At 43.4% G+C, this 17,267-nt stretch overlaps 1 protein-coding gene across 3 annotated transcripts; it reads left to right on the top strand.

The window, feature by feature from the left end:
* The first annotated feature begins 694 nt into the window (after nt 1–694).
* Nucleotides 695–16,984, top strand: LOC102689897 (serine incorporator 1). Of its 3 annotated transcripts, none has more exons than XM_069179358.1 (10): nt 695–981; nt 5,390–5,551; nt 7,617–7,810; nt 8,220–8,299; nt 9,514–9,651; nt 10,913–11,086; nt 12,265–12,351; nt 12,932–13,109; nt 14,130–14,360; nt 15,970–16,984. In XM_069179358.1, exons 1-10 carry the CDS (start codon nt 943–945, stop codon nt 16,106–16,108), a joined length of 1,422 nt encoding a protein of 473 aa, XP_069035459.1. In that variant the 5' UTR covers nt 695–942; the 3' UTR covers nt 16,109–16,984. The 3 variants fall into 3 exon arrangements, with proteins under 3 accessions (XP_069035459.1, XP_069035460.1, XP_069035458.1); XM_069179357.1 differs by having other exon boundaries at nt 696–981; nt 10,913–11,082; nt 12,261–12,351; XM_069179359.1 differs by lacking the exon at nt 9,514–9,651 and having other exon boundaries at nt 10,913–11,082; nt 12,261–12,351.
* Nucleotides 16,985–17,267: the final 283 nt, after the last annotated feature.

Raw genomic sequence — 17,267 nt, 5'->3', positions numbered from 1 at the left:
ATGTCACATCAATAATTTGTAGTTTCTAACGTCAGGGTAGCATTTTCGGAGAAGAATTCCACAAAAACGCTCGTACCTCATCAGACACCGTCCGAGTCAGTCCTGCCACACGAATTACATTATAATCGTAAACAAGATCTCAGGTTTTCAGACGTTTCATTTGAAATAACTTTGATTCTCAAATGTCCTGTGTATAATATCACGAACTGACGCAATAAAGAAGCACAGATTGCTCTCCCGATCAAAACCATAAAACATTCAAACTAATTTCTAAAACTTCCACTTTTCAGGTCATGCCCCCTGCGGAGGAAAACAGTTAATTCGAATTGAAATAACGTCATGAAGTAATCCAAGAGTTTAAAGTTACTACCCATCGCTCATCTTAATTAGATCCAATTTAACTCAATAATCCTTTTTAAAGGCTCAAAGAAGGATTTGTGCAAGTCGAAAACTCTAATACCAAGTACACGGAAAAGTGTAAGAAGCAAGGGGCTGATAATAAATACAGCAATTGAAAGCAGACGTAGAATCTGCTGCAGTCCTCATAGGCAAAGGTGTATTCACCTGCCGTCAGGTTCAACACCTCTTACTGTAGTCTAGACAGTTCATCAGCTACAGTCTCCAATAGAGTAAAACTGCGCTTCGGGCGCAGCTATGACATCACCCCCTGTGACGTAACCGCGGTCGCCTCCAGGACAGCAAGGCGGTGCTGAACTTGCGGACGGCTTGGCCTGACTGGGGCGGCGTTACAAGTGGAGCTGTCGGAAATTACGGGGTCGCAGTTCCTAGAGTACCGAGGGGGGGAAGATCGGAGACTAGGTTTCGGGCCTGTTCACAGAGGCAAGGCTGGAGACAAGAGACCAGAAGTTGCCGGCGGGACGAAAAAGGAGGAACGGACGAGGTTGTTTTGGAAGTGTCTGATCTTTCTCTGAGGGAGAGGCGATGGGAGCCGTCCTAGGGGCCTGCTCTGTAGCGAGCTGGGTAAGGGGAGACTTTGTATCACTTTGTTTTTTCCAAATCGTGAACTGAATCAAGATCTTAACTGTTTTCGCAGGTGCCCATAACATATTTATCGGCTAATCATTTGTTACTGAACAAATAAATGAGTTTCACGCAGTCATGGGACCTTGTACGACTAAGGCACGGTAGTAAAACATCATATATATATATAAAAAACACACATGATGATGCACTGAGCTGGTTCTGACTGGGGTGTGTTATGGACAACGATACAACGATATAAAGCGCGTTAACGTTGCTATGTGTGTATCGGAGCCGGCCCACATGGGTCACTGCCCCCGGTACCGCAGGTCCGGACGTGTCTTGGGTCCGGTGTCGACGAGCAGCGTTTTCTTGAATCTGGTGTAAAATGTACTCGGTTCAGTTTTATATACGTACATGGACAGCTGGTCGGCACTCAAGTCGTCCATTCCGGGGATTTTAAAATGGAGTCGTGCGTGTTTTTATTTCCTCTACCAAACGCTAAAAGAAAAGTGGGTTAAAACCGAAACTTAACCAGCAGCAGCTACTAGAAGAGCAAACGGCGGGACTCTCGGTAGTTGTAACCAGTTGTGTTCAACGTGGTGTCCTACAGACCTCCAGGAGCGTTTGTCTGCCGAGGTGTGTTAACAACTGTTCGTGAGCGTGTTTTCGCCCGGAGCCGAAAACTTCCTGTTTTGCTGTGAACGAGTAAACGGCTGGAGTTGACCAAGGGAGGACCACTCGTACTTCAGACAACCCCGCAGGGTCTCGCTAATTGCGCAGGGAAACCCGGCCGAAGTTATGCTATTTTCTTTATGCGCAATGAACAACCACCACAGTTGCAGTTGGAAGCCATACTATGGAGTGGGACGGCTTTCATTTCGTAAACAAAAAAAACAAAACTAGTCGCAATATGGACATAAATCGACATGTTGACAAGGGGAGCTCGCATGCCCCTCGTAGCGACAGCTCCTGTGTGAAACCGTATTACGGAATGGCGAAACGATTCCTAATGGAAAACACCCTACAGTATCCGTCTATTACCGTTGTTACTGTTAACATTTTCGCTTGGCACATCAACAAAGAGCACAAGTCAGTGAGCCCCGATGCGTTAGTCACTAAATTAACACCATCATTCCAAAACCAGTGCTGTGTACAGGTGTAGTGTCCCTGTCCCTTACCAAATTATCACAGTCCATCACATTTTTAATAGTTTGTGGTTTAGATTGACTGTTTAATTATCATTATTATTAATTAGTGCTTTACCCTATTACTATAATTACGTAATGTACATCATACACCTCGGTTTCACTGCACAAAAATGCCCTACCAGGGCAGCATAGAGAACTGGCCTCTTTGTTAAAATGCTGTGAGAGGGAAAGGGTGAGGATTTTAAATACAGTAGCTTGCTTAGATGAGGGAAGCGTGTGTATTGCCGGCCTTCAGGGATTGAAACCACAGAAAATTTGCTTTCTGCATTGCACACCGAAAGATGAGTTCAGGATTTCTTCAACGCTGGTTGAACGCCAGTGCTGTGTGAATGTAGCCTAGAACTTTGACAGATGGGATTGATTCTCAAAACGTATTTTGTTTTTGACTGGGTTTTCCTGTTTATTATTTATCGGGTTTCTTTCCCTAACATGAGTTATGTTACTGTTCAGCGATAGGTTTACACAGTGCAAAAGTTACAAACTGAAAAGTTATATAACTTGGAGAAAATGAGTGTTAAGTATGTGATTGCTATTGTCTGTGCAGTGTCTTCTTGACTTCAGGGGATGAGTTTGCGATGCTGCATTTAAATAATCAGGGCTCATGTGCTTAAAACCAGCACCATGGTCCAACTATTTTGGATAGTTACAAATGAGGAGAGGCTAGCACATCAATTTCACCACCGTGTTGGTAACTACATGATCCAAAGGTCTCATCCAGCTGTTTCTAGAAAGATCCCAGGGTTCAGCAACATAAACGGGTAGCTTGTTCCACACTCCCACAACCGTTTGTGTAAAGAACTGCCTCCTGCTCTCAATTTTAAGTGCACTTCCAAGTATAGTTTCCTTTTGCGTCCTTGTTTTGAGGCTTTATTAATATAGGACTTTCAATTTTAACATCCCTCAATTTAAATTATACACTCTAGACTGTATGTCTTAACATTTTGTCTTTTTTATTAAGGATATAAATGTGTCGACCAAGGTCTTTTTCATAAGTAGTCTCTTCGATTTTAGTGTTTGTTATTTTGTATTTATAGTTTGTTTTTGCTATGTATTTATGTATCTGCACATGTCTGTAGTAAATGCCTTCTGCCAGGTGCCTGCTCAGGCTTCATCTAAATTATTTTGAATTTCCTGTGCTGCTTCCAAGGCAACAATCTCTAACCTTCCCTCAAACATAATCTCCAATAGCATCATACTTGTGACTTAACACACTTTGGCTTTATTGGTGTGTCTGTTCTTAATAGTCTGGAAAAAAAGATCTAGGTAGACGAATTAAACTAATTGCGCTGTTCTAAAAATATAACTTTGATCTTTAATGTCTGTGTTTCTCAGCATGCCATAGACAAATGGTTACTGTTCACAAAAGGCTGAATTAATTGATGGATCTGTAAGGGATTTAAATACAGAAATTAAAAGAGAGTTTTTGTGTTGCCAGGGTCTTTATCAAGTCTCTCGAGTGTCTCCAGGAAGATGTAGGCTGTAAATATGTGATAGTTGCAGGGACTCTAATTTCCAGATAAGTTAACCTGGCACTGATTAACTGTCTTTGCAGATCTAGTCTGACCTTGCCTGTCTGCCAGGAGTTTGTAAGTGGTTTACAGTCTGGATAGGCACCTGATCACTGCAGACATCTTAAAGCTGTAGGATTCAGTTGTGAATTCCACGTCCTCACTGAAAAAAGCACCCCTGGTACTTCAGAGATACATTTCAGACATACAAGCAATATTCTAACCTGTCTTTCAGTTTTACTGTTTTTGTAAAGGAGTATTTATAATAGTATTTGTCATAGAAGGAAAAGGAAAATCTTAGCATGTTTTGAGATGAAGCCCGAATCTTCTGTTGAAGAATAAATATTACCAAGTCTTTTTAAAAAGCCTGTGTGAAAGTTTTCACTGTTGTCTATCTCTGTGCACAGACTAATTGGGAACAGTTCGAATATACCAGTCACAGGGTTTGGTATGGACTGTCCTAGACTGACTCATTGAGAAGTGTGGTCTAAGGAATGCTTGGTTCTCGACGTAAAATGGACATGGCATTCGTCAGTAAAGACATTTGATGTTGCTGGAAGTGTCGCATATTTAAGAGAGCAAAAAATAAAAGACAGTTGTCCAAAGTTGATATGAAGCAACGGAACATGTGAAGACAAGTTAGTAGGTTACAAATGTTGGATCTGAGATTAACCTAAGACAGGGCCTGCAGATATAGTCTTGGAGAGCCTCTGTCCTGCATGTTTAATTGGTACCCTTGAATAGTCAGTGAGAAGACTTGTGAAATGCACATAGTCTCCTGATTAAATAACTAATTGATAAGATAAAACCCTGAAAACACTCATGCACTCCAAAAGTATAGCACTGTAGCACTCCAGAAGTATAGCACACCAAGTGCAGCAGAATATTGAGCCACACAGACAAATGGAACTCATTCACAAAACTGTGTCTCCATGGGGGTACAAGCAAATGTTCAGTAAATAATATAATTATAATAATTACTTACACTTAATGTAGCCCCATTCAAAGTGCTTTACAGGTAATGGGGACTCCCCTCCACCACCACCAGTGTGCAGCCCCAACTAGATGATGTGACAGCAGCCATAGTGCGCCAGAACGCTCACCACACACCAGCTCTCAGTGGGGAGGAGAACAGAGTGATGAAGCCAGTTCAGAGATGGGGATTATTAGGAGGACATGATTGATAAGGGCCAATGGGAAATTTGGCCAGGACACTGGGGTTACACCCCTACTTTGTTTGAGAGATGCCCTGGGATTTTTAATTCCTCAGAGAGTCGGGACCTCGGTTTTACGTCTCATCCGAAGGACGGCACCTTTTTACAGTATAGTGTCCCCATCACTATACTGGGGCATTAGGACCCACACAGACCACAGGGTGCACACCCCCTGCTGGCCCCACTAACACCTCTTCCAGCAGCATCCTTAGTTTTTCCCAGGAGGTCTCCCATCCAGGTACCGACCAGGCTCACACCTGCTGAGCTTCAGTGGGGCTGCCAGTGGGCAGTTGCAGGGTGATATGGCTGTTGGCGTCCATTACATCCGTCATTGTGCTGCCAAACTTAGTGGTTGACTGTTTTGTGGAGCTATAGCATGTGTCTATTGCAGTCGTCTGTTGAACGCAGCTGAAGGGCAGCTGTTTGTTGCCAATAACTCAGTGCCTGGGTGTTGTTTGTTTTCTGTCTCTGCCAGATTCCATGCCTGTGCAGTAGTGCCTCTTGCCTGCTGTGCAGGTGCTGCCCGAACAGTAAGAACTCCACAGTGACGCGCCTGATCTATGCTTTCATCCTGCTGCTGGGGACGATCGTGGCCTGCATCATGCTGGCTCCAGGGATTGAGCAGCAGCTCAAAAAGGTAAATTAATCGGCTAATCATATCAGATCACTTTATTGGCCTTATACAATTTTGTGTATTAGGAATTGGTCTTTTCACATACCCCAACTTGCTCTCCATGAGACATACAGACAGGGAGAGAAGCTTGGGGTCAGAGCGCAGGGTCTGTCATTTATATGGCGCCCCTGGAGCAGTTGGGGCTAAGGGCCTTGCTCAGGGGCCCAATGGAGTAGGATTCCTCTGCCGGCCGCGGGATACGAACCGGCAACCTTCCAGCCACAGGCGCAGATCCTTAGCCACAGAGCCACCACACTGCCCAGTGGTTAAAAATAATCAGTCGTTCATGGATAAATCTTCACTTGAAATTCACTACCTGACTGGGGGACCTTGCAGAAGTAGGTATATCCATTCTGAAATAAGGTGAGCTACTATAAGAGCACACAGAAAGAGGCCACTCAACTAATTGTGACTTAAGGTTAAGGTAATTTTCTGCATTTGGATTAATTTAGCTGCAAAACCCACAGCAAAGAGTTTCAGTACTTATGCAGTCAAGACTTGTCCATTTTTTTCCTTCTTATTATGTTTATTTTTTTCTTTTTGTTGTTGCTCTTAATCGGTTTTGTATCTATCAAACATTAACTGCTACTTCAAAGTTTTGCAACTGCAACTTTTAAAGCACCCAAACGTAAAAACCGTGCAAGGGTCTGAAGAGCTTTGCAAGGAACTGTATGTTTCCCGTCTCTCATTGAACAAAGGCAAATAAATAAATAAATACCGGTGTTACCAGTTTGAATTGTTTGGGGTGACACAAAGTCATGGTCTTTGAGGGATGTAAGATACTTCTGTCGTCATTTTATGAAAAATCCTATTTATGGGTCTGAAGGATACAAGTCAGTCTCAGAAGCTCAAAATTGAAGAGGGACCCATGAAGCTTGAAGACTTCCTCTGCTGTACCTCCCCCATGCTCTATAAAATAACAACCAATTTCAGGCTCTTTCACAAAATGTTTTCTGGTGCAGGAGAGGAGAAAAACATGGACCTATGCTTTCAAGGTCAAATGTCTAGTCTAAGTTTTGTTTCTGGCTCGTTATTGAAATACAGAAACCCCCTTTTTTTAATGGATGTCCTTGAGCGTCCCACACTGCAGTACTGTAACAGTGGTTTTCATGTGCTTGCTGAGGAACTAACCCCGCTGTTGTAAGTACTGGAGGAAATGTGGAAGACGTGATAAGCTAGCAGTACATTTCCAGCAGATAAGTGTGGTTTTATTTCATTGTCCTTCAAAGGTTTGATTAAATACCTGCCCGATAGGACCTTTGAGCTTATTTTCCTTCCCCTCACACACACGGTCAGAATTTGCTGCTGTTTTGTTTCTGCTTCTCTAGATGTTGTGAAGCTACAGAGTTTGTGTGCAATGTTTAGAATAATCAGAATTCACTGAATTTCTAGACACGCAGGGATTTCAGATTCAATTCCCCGCCACTAGTACAGTATAATTAAATTTTCTCTACTCTAAAATATGATTTTTAAATTAGTTTTTTTATAAGGGATTTGAGCAGTTTTGACAATTTTTAGTGGCCGGAGCAATTATTAGCTGGTTCAGGTACTTATTATGAACTGAATTCATTTTGAGGCATTCAGTTTTTTGTACCCTACATTTGCTGGCAGTTAGGTGTGCTGTACTTGAGGCCATGATGGTTAATGCGTGGAATCAAGGAACATCAACTTGAGCCACTTGACTCCGGAGTTGGATCCCCTCATTTCCTCTGTGTAAAGATGTATCGCCTGTGTTCTGTCCACGAAAGATCCTGAACCTTATTTCCACTTGTTTCCCTGAGCCCTCATGTTGCAGCACAACCATTTTTGGCAGACAAAAAAGCACACTAGGTAGTAAAGAATAAATCCGTGGAAACCACATGTGTAAAATAGATGATTAGTATCCCATGCAGAAGGCTTACTCTAAGCAATCCGTTTGAGTCTCAGTAAAAGATGGTGCACTAATACAGCATCGGATTTTGTGGCCATGAAATTGTTGGACGGGCTGTAGCTTTCTGTGATTAACTGTCTGCCACGCTCCCTGCGGCAGATACCGGGCTTCTGCGAAGGAGGAGCAGGGACGTCGGTCCCAGGTATCCACGGCTCTGTGAACTGCGACGTGATTGTGGGGTACAAAGCCGTCTACAGAATATGCTTCGGGATGAGCGTCTGCTTCCTGGCCTTTGCTCTGCTCATGATCAACGTGAAAAACAGCCGCGACCCACGAGCCGCCGTGCACAACGGGTAGGTCCCCGCTCTTGGCTTTTTCCCAGAAATCGGGTGTGGCCGGCTCATTTTTGGGGGGGAAAACGACATCCGCTGATCATCGGAATTTTACGACACGTTTTCAGGGACCGTGGTGGGGCAAAGAATTCTGGCTTGGCAAGAATGAGATAAAGAGGGGAAAAAAGTGCTACTTTAATAGCGATCAAAAGGAGAAAAAAAGGGAACTTGCCCCTTGCAAGCTTTATGGTCTGAAAAAAAATCTGTTTAGTGATCTACTTACTGCTGTCGAGTTATGTGAATCCTTCCTCGGGTGAACTGACAGGTCAACTTCTGGAGTGATAGTTTGAATCGTGTTCCTGTATGTATGTTTTTATTACCAGATGTCATGCTCAGCTAACATGGTTTTGATTTCTGTTTCTTTCTGCAGGTTTTGGTTTTTTAAGGTCGCTGCCATCATAGCTGTAACGGTTGGTGCCTTTTACATTCCAGAGGGGCCATTTACTCGAAGTAAGTCTGGTCGCTGTTGGAAGTCTGCAGTTTGTTTTAGGCCTCAGTGCTGTTTGTCACTAGTCTTTGGTTTCCTGGTTTATTTGGAAAGACGTTAAAAGGTATCAATCATACGTGTGCAGTTATATCCTGTGGGCACTGCCACAGGATATGGTTGTACGTGTTCGAAGGACACGAGGCGCCCCTTTAGTTTAAAACGAAGCCCACCCTTCTTTCCTCTTCTGGGGCTGTGGGTTAGTAGGTGAAGGCTGAGGCGAGTTGGTCGAGTGAGCAAATGTGTCTGTGGACCACTTGTGCCTCATAACGTAAGTTGCAACTGCAAAACTATTTTCAGATTTCGGGGTCAGAAAGAATCAGCACTGATGAGTGCATTTCAAACCACAGTAAAAGTAAAATGTACGCAGTAACATGTAAAACCTCCAATTAACGTCACAAAATAGACTAAATTTCCAGGTATGCAGAGCACTATATTTTGCAATTCAGCATGAGGCAACAAAACATCTGGTAATGTGAAGTGGCCCTTTTACATTGTAAACAAGCAGGCTTCCAATAGAAATATTGCTTTCGACTTCAAGACAGATCTGCTGACACATATTACTTGTTAACCGCATGCAGGTCATGCCAGCTGCACAAACTGTACTTATCTGCTCATTCATCGCATTACATTAGTCATGATGGTGACTAGTGACCAGGAAGGGCCGGTTTACATCACAATTCTTGCAAACTCTCGTGTCGACATGTCGACTGTCCAGGACTTTCACAAAGGTCCTGATCTTGTGCTCAATTCACAATCTGTAAAACTTTCCAATACAGCCAATTCATTTATTTTGTTACCGAGATTTAATCACCGGCCTGGGACTGCAGTTCCACTTTAAAGGTTGGAATTTAACAATTTGAAAATACTTTTTGTCAATGAGAACTTGTTTCTCTAAGAAATTATTAGCCTTTGAGCAGCTAGCTGTGGATGAACAAATGTAACCGAGCCCTGCGGTCTGAAACCTAGGGGTAGACTGAGCTGGCCGTAAATGTGAAGAACTAAAAAAATAGAGTTCCTGGAAATGAACACACTACTGTCTTTTTCTCATTCAGCGTTCATTGCCGGAAGACCACTGTCGAAACGTTTTCTGCTTCACAGTACGGCAGTCTAGTCGCAGTGTTCAGAGGTGAATTGACCCCCCTGTGCCGACGTACTGACCTGAGGTTTGTGTCTGCAGCCTGGTTTGTCGTCGGCACCTCTGGAGCTTTCTGCTTCATTCTGATCCAGCTGGTGCTGCTGGTGGACTTCGCCCACTCTTGGAATGAGTCCTGGGTGGAGAAGATGGAGGAAGGCAACTCGCGGTGCTGGTACGCTGGTATGTGATGCCGGGTTTTTCGCCCTGAAGGGTGAGGGGGTCTGTGTTTAACTGAGGCCTTTAACTAAACCCCAGAGGCCTTGATAACCCAGCCCTCCCTCCATCTCCTGGCTGCCACAAGTCCGCGTGTCCAGATCCAGTCAGAACCCTTTTAAAGATTCTAGCTATTCCCTATTCCCCACACTGCCTCTATTTCTAGAAGCTAGTGGTTGCTACGCCTGACATCAAAGGCTCATTAGTAGCCTCTTCAATCTCATTCCTGAGCTTATGGGGAAACCGTTGGTTGCATTCTGTTAAAGTGTAGTTAACGCAGATAGGTATTTTGCCATGCCTGTAATGCACTTCTTATAATTGCTTAAAATCTAGGCATTCTGTTTTATTACCATGTTAATATTACAGGTTACTGAGATTTCTTGTGGGTATTTTTAGCAATTGTACTTTTTTCAATGGAACAAGCATGGCAGAGAATGAAACAGTGGGCTGTTCGTTAAGTCCAGTGATTGGACGAGAAGCTTTCATTGGCGCCCTAGAAACGGCGGCATGGTTAGACTGCTGCCCTGGGTGCGATTTCTGTAGGTGTCTGCCGAGCTGAGCACACTACGCTGTACGACACGCCCTCAGCAAGAGGCTGGTGCTAACTGTAGCCACGCACTGTGTTTGTGGCTCGGCACGGAGGGCGGCGGGCAGACCTTATTTGGTTTCACGAGTGGCTTAGCGATGCAAAAACCATTTATGCTTCTTTAACCCCAATACAAAAAAAATACACTTAAAATAGGTGCTAGTCACATTTTTTTAAATGTTTTTTTTTTGTCCCTCATTGGATCTAAAAGACAGTAAACTGTCAGTGTAACAGACGAATGGAGGGAGAGGGGTGTTTGTTTAAGTCACAGATTATGCATCTTTTCAGCCCCAAAACAATTATATGAGAAAAATACACACTATATGCTTTCTGGATCCTTTGACTTATTTTATAAGAATTGCAATCAATGGTCAATGAATGTTCCTGTGCCTCTTTTATCATAAAAATTCAAGCTCTTTACTTCATGTTTCATTGAATGTACTGTAGAAAACCTGCTAAAGCATATGAAACACAACTTAACACCCATCATAAGCAGCTGAGCAAACCCTATTGGGCACCACTTCAGTTAAGTTATTGACACGTCTTTTCAATGGCAGAACGAGTTCATTTACACTCTGCAGTAAATTGCTTTTTATTGCCCAGACTCGTTTTGTTCTAGACATTTTGCTGCTTATTTTTCAGCCCTGCTGTCAGTCACTGGCTTGAACTACGTCTTGTCCCTGATTGCTGTTGTTCTGTTCTACGTCTTCTACACTCACCCCGAGGACTGTGCGCTGAACAAGTTCTTCATCAGCTTCAACATGCTTCTCTGCATTGGGGCCTCTGTTGTGTCTGTCCTGCCCAAAGTACAGGCAAGTTCAGCTTCCTTCCCCAAGAGATGAGCGTTCCTGCTGTTCTAGTTTCTAGTTCGTACAAAATCAGTTTTTTTTTTATTTCCCAAAGCCTTTTCTGTCGTCTTTAGACGAATATGTGCCTGTATGAAAATAAGATCATATTAACTTCACTACATGGATTAAAATGAATTATAATCATATATCTCTGTCCCTATACCAGTTATATACAGAGATTGTATTTTTAAAATGCCTTCAATCAACTTTTTACAGTGATTAGAAACTGAGGCTTGTATTTTACTTCAAATAACAGCCTATATAAATATTGATATCTAGAAATGCCAGTAACTGGTATTTTCTATATATATTTTTAGCAATAACAATTAATTAATTAATCAAAATCTGGTTTGACACAAGGACAGTTTTATTTATTTTTTTTATCTAACCAGTCCTGACTATACTGGCTTCAGGCTGGTCACATACACTGGGATTAACATAATGTCTTGAGAACAGTCCTGTGTGTTTCCTGTCTGAAGTCGCACAAATGCATTGAGAGGTTATGTTCCTGGTTAGATCCACCAAATTTGCAATTCTTAATCACTCGAGAAAACGTCAGTCCCATCGTACCAGGGTAGGAATGCATTTCAGAAGTCGAAGAAGCCGTCGGTTCGAAGCGTATGTCAAATCCGTTTTGAAGAGATTAGTTTCTAAATGTATTAGACTCCGGGCGCCGAGTCTGACAGAGGAAATGTCTTGTGACTGCCTGGGCGTGCAGTCAATACATTAACACAAAGGAAACCAGCTGACCAAGCAGCAGAACACAAACAATAGAGAGGACCGGAGGGCTTTTAAAAAAATGGACTGCCCGCCAGAATGCTATTAAGATGCTACATTGTTGAAAACGATCTTGGAGAGTTAAAGAAATACATTTTCCCAGCCTTAGGGCCTGTTGGCAGATTGCTAGAAGATGCGTCACTTGTGTGTGGGCCTCTCAGTACTCTTTCATGTCTTGGCTGCCTTCTGAGCTCTGCTGTGGCCCTGATTTCCAAGAGCAGTGTCTTTACAGCAGCTAATCTATAGCATTTGAGTATTGTTCAGGGCTGTGTCTCTACAGATTATTGTTTGAGTGGCTTCTGTTGGCTTTTATTTCCTCCACTGAGCCTTAATCTGATGTACAAATTCCCTCTGCGCATCTCAAGGAAGCCCAGCCTCAGTCCGGCCTGCTGCAGTCCTCCATCATAACCCTCTACATGATGTACCTCACCTGGTCAGCCATGACAAACGAGCCAGGTACGATCTTCTTCCGTCCCATGCCGAAGGGGGGGTTGGTACTCTAGATTACTTAACACTACTGAAAGCGAGTTAAGAGCCGACTGCAAGAGCCATGTAGGTTTGGGAAGTCCTTTGACTTTGTGAACAAACATGGAGTAAGAGAAAACAATCAACCCAAATCACATTTTCTGTATGTGTGTGAATAAAAGTTTCAATTAGTCTAGTTAAACGTGGCCTTTTTAAATGTGTTCAGAAGTAAGCCAATTTGGAAGATCAGTCAAAGATTTTTCTTACAGAGAGTCTAAACAACATCCTGGGTTTCCAAACAGACTATACTGGATGCTGTTGCCAAGTTTTTTGTCCAGGTGTATCATACCTAGTCAGAGTAGTATAACTTCATCAATGCCTTCCTTTCTATGCCTGCTTTAATGTTCACGTCTTGAACTTTAAGTTAAAGACCCACTTGAGCTGTAACGTAAGGGGGAAGATCTTTTTTGTTTGCAATTGTGTGCCCTACCAGGTGACAGGAGGTGAGTGTTTAGGGAAGAAGACCCCTCCAACCTCTTGATGTCTAATTCCTCTTTCCTGTCACCCCTAGATCGCAAATGCAACCCCAGCATTTTAGAGAAGATCACAGCCTCGACGTTGGCTCCCCTGAATCAGACCCAGGTGATCCCTACCGAGGTTGTGGTCGAACCTAACCCCTCCCTGCAGAGGTGGGACACGCAGAGCATTGTGGGATTGGCCATCTTCATCCTTTGCATCCTGTACTCCAGGTTGGTATCTGCACACATGCGTCAGAAACCTCAAACCAGCAGGGCATTAGTAGCAGTTGTCTATTAAAAGACAAGCTCTTATCCTCTGTATGTTTCTGTAATTTAACATCTTACTTCTTGTTTATGAATTATGTTTTTGAATTATTAGACTTAGAATGAAGTCTACGTTACGGAGTCTTTTCCCCTCTAACTAGCTGTTTAGCACCATGTATATATTTTCTGAACAGGTTCTCTTCAGGACATGTCCTGGCTGATATTCCCATGCTTGACATATTGCATATTGATCAACAAACTGAAAGTGAGCACTGGAAGTGAAAAGAAAATAACTATCAATATAAAAACATGAAAACATTACAAATGAGCTACACTCAGCAGGGTTGTAGCATTATGATTATGAGGAACAAAAAAGACAGTAATCTGAAGACAGGAGAAGAGAGCTGAGGAATTCTTACGAAGGGTGGTATCAAGGCGGTACAGTGACCTGGAAAATCCCTACAAATGTCTTGTATTTGAGCACCGTCCTTGAGTAGTGTTTGGAACCTCGAGGTCCCATCTGTTTCAACATTAACATTCAACAATTTTTAATCTTCAAATGTCACGCAGCACCTCTGCCAAAGGAAGTATCAGGGGTGGGGTTAACTGGTGTGTGACCTCACATGCGATACTGACAGTGGGGACGTGTGTCAGTAAACATGCGTCTCTCCCTGTACCTTACTGAAGACATGCTGCGCTGTCCCTGGCTAACATTTAACATTTATGCCAGGGTTTTTAATAAAAGTAGTTTACGTTAAATTCAGAATTGGAAAGACCGAGGGACAAAAGCGCTCCATCTTGGCAGGATGTGCTGGAACCATCTGATGTTACTTGCCATTCCTTGTCCTGGGTGTTTCCTAAAACGCACCAAGCCGCGTCGCAGCTGAGCCGCCGGAGCCGTATGAAGTCTGCTTCGTCCCGGGCCCACAGCGGCCATCCTGTACCGTAGCGCCTCACGAACCCTCTGTTCTCTTGCGTCCCCTGCAGCATTCGCTCGTCCAGCACCACCCAGGTGAACAAGCTGACGCTGTCCTCCAGGGACTCGGTCATGCTGGACGACACCTCGGCCGGCAGCCCCGGGGACGCGGAGGACGGCGAGGGGCCGAGACGCGTGGAGGACAACGAGAAGGACTCGGTCCAGTACAGCTACTCCTTCTTCCATTTCATGCTCTTCCTGGCCTCCCTGTACATCATGATGACGCTCACCAACTGGTACAGGTCAGTATCTTGTGGGAAACCATGGAAACGCTTCCTTACCCATCAGAAAGCTTCTAGTAAATGTGATTTTTAGCCTGTGCCAACATGTTCCTCGTTTCCTTTTCATCATAGCAAGGTTATACAAAGGTCACACAGATCCATCTAAAGCAACAGCACTTCAAAACTGCCCCCCTCCTCCCTTGTGCTCCTACCTTTGTGGTTGATGCTACACTTTCAGTGAAAAAATATTTTGATTGAGATGTATATGATCTTTGGTTGTCTCATCCTCTCCTGCCTTGATTATCGTGATTATTGGCGACTTTGAACCCTTCGAGCTCAAAATCGGGAGCGGGGTCATTTTTTTCCGCCTGTTCGAATTTTATCGGCCTTCCAGCTGGCTGCCAAACTAAAGATAAAGCTGACAAATTACAGTAAGTGACACAAGAAGGCAGCGAAGGCCGGGCAACCTGTGGGATTGCAATCTGAGATCTGCGTTATTTCAGTCAACACCATCGCCTTCTCCAACCACGTCCTCACTCTCGTCTTGGCTAGAATTGTGCCCTGGTGCGTGGAGGCATTTTTCGGCAAACTGAATCGGTACCTTAATAGACATTGACCGCTTTCACAGCGGCACGTACCCGTAGGATTTACTATGTTCAGAAAACATTTGCCATATTATGTTACTTCTGTTCAGGGTTGTTTTTTTTGCCTTGCAAGAGTTTTAAGTGTCAGCGTCCAGTGGTTCACGTCAGGGCTGTGTTAGTGGGTGAACAAGGGGTGCAGTTATATCTGGCCACAGTAATGTTCAAGGGCCCAGGTCTTAATAATAATAATTGCTTACACTTATATCGCGCTTTTCTGGACACTCCACTCAAAGCGCTTTACAGGTAATGGGGACTCTCCTCCACCACCACCAATGTGCAGCCCCACCTGGAAGATGTGACGGCAGCCATAGTGCGCCAGTATACTCAACACACACCAGCTATTAGTGGGGAGGAGAACAAAGTGATGAAGGCAATTCATAGATGAGGATTATTAGGAGGCCATGATTAGTAAAGCCAGGGGGAACTTTGGCCAAAACCCAAGTAACACCCCTGCTGTTTTCAAGAGATGCCCTGGGATTTTTAATGACCTCAGACAGTCAAGACCTTGGTTTTACGTGTCACCTGAAGGACGGCGCCCTTTTACAGTGTAGTGTCCCCGCCACTATACTGGGGCATTAGGACCCACACAGACCGCAGGGTGAGCACCCCCTGCTGGCCCCACTAACACTTCTTCCAGCAGCAACTGTAGCTTTCCCAGGAGGACACCTGCTGAGCTCCAGTGGGCTGCCCGTTGTGAGTTGTAGGGTGATATGGCTGCTATGGCTGTCTTGGAGCAAGTGGGGATTATCAGTACCCTTGGAAAATTGTATCCACACTTCCCTAAGAGCAAAACAGGGGAATCAGATTTAGGTTAGATAGCACTTAGATATCTAACTGTATACGATTCACAGAATGCTTTGAGTTCCTGGAAGCAGCAAGACTTTCATTTTTCAAAGCACTGTGAAGTCTGGGTGGTGGAAATGTCTGTGGGAATATGGTCTCAAGACATTCCGTCTTACAACGCACGTCCTGTGTCCTCTCTCCAGCCCGAATGCGGACTACACCACAATGAGCAGCACATGGCCATCGGTCTGGGTCAAGATCACATCCAGCTGGATCTGCCTGCTTCTGTACGTGTGGACCCTGATCGCACCCATTGTGCTCACAAACCGAGATTTCAACTGAAGGAGGAACATCTTCCCCAGTTCATCCCCTCCTGTAAAAAGCCAAAACTCTCATTGCTTTTTGTTGTTGTTTTGTTCCAGTTAGAACAAATTATTATTGCATTATTGGGTATTTTTGACAGTTTTTTTTACTTTGGACAAATTGTCATGTATATCAACATGAGATCAATGTTACTGGATTAGTCTGAACATAGTGGTACCTAACTCTTGGGGTCCTTGGGTTGTGTACACTTCACATGAAGTATTGAGAAAACGTTCAAGTTAGGTTTGTCTGAAGAGGAATGATTGTCAGCATTAAGTTGATTCAAGTACACTAGCTATTTTACTTTTCTAGTCATGATCTCGGAATGTATTTGTTAGTAAAGCTTTTTTTGCAATTTTACTGTTAATATATTTTAAGTCCTGTCTGACTGGTTTGGTGGAAATTGCAAACGTCAGCTTGTGTACTACAATAACTTAACTCTCAGGCTGCAGAAGCACTTCTCTTACCTTGGACAAAATCTAATTTAAAAGGCACAGATTTAAATAAGAGATTGTAATCCAATATAACACACTATGATTTTCCTGAGATCAACTTAATGCCTTATGTTTCATTAATGATGCACTTTATAAATGTATTTCTTTCTTTAAAAAGTTTTGAAGTTTATCTATGTTGAAAACTATTTCAGGTAATATTGAAAAGCTATGATTAATGGAGATACTAGATGCTTTTGCCAAATATTTGTAGAAGTATTTTTTACCTGTTTGTCTGAATTGCAGCTAAAGGATTGCAGACAAAGAAAATGAAATCTTTCTCTAAGATAGTTGTATGCTTGAGTAAAACAACTTGTATGCACTTCCTTGCTTTGCACTATGAAAAAATAAATTTTTGTGATTAGATTGGCCTGCTTTCATTAACAGTTAAACATAATCAACATTTACAGAGGAATTGTCCTGAACAGGTTTTAAGGGGGTTTCACACCAGTCTTGGAAAACCTTCTTTCTCGCAGAGAATTACAGTGTATGCCGTGTATTACTGCGTAGGACATGTGCTGTACACACAAGCCCTGGGAACAGAAAAATCAAGATTCTAAGAGGGAATCAGTTGCATCACCGCAGATTAAAATAAACCCAGTTCAGTACTTCCTCTTGAGTCAACGGCAACTTGTCACTTTTGGGGA

This window comes from Lepisosteus oculatus, chromosome 16, assembly GCF_040954835.1.
Source record: "Lepisosteus oculatus isolate fLepOcu1 chromosome 16, fLepOcu1.hap2, whole genome shotgun sequence".
Taxonomy (NCBI): Eukaryota; Metazoa; Chordata; class Actinopteri; order Semionotiformes; family Lepisosteidae; genus Lepisosteus; species Lepisosteus oculatus.
This window is presented reverse-complemented; position numbering and strand designations above follow the sequence as displayed.

Coding starts and splice junctions, on each gene's coding strand:
- LOC102689897 (XM_069179358.1), top strand. CDS start 943: ATGGGAGCCGTCCTAGGGGCCTGCTCTGTAGCGAGCTGG. Junction 982..5,389: donor CCTGCTCTGTAGCGAGCTGG/GTAAGGGGAGAC, acceptor TGTCTCTGCCAG/ATTCCATGCCTGTGCAGTAG. Junction 5,552..7,616: donor TTGAGCAGCAGCTCAAAAAG/GTAAATTAATCG, acceptor TCCCTGCGGCAG/ATACCGGGCTTCTGCGAAGG.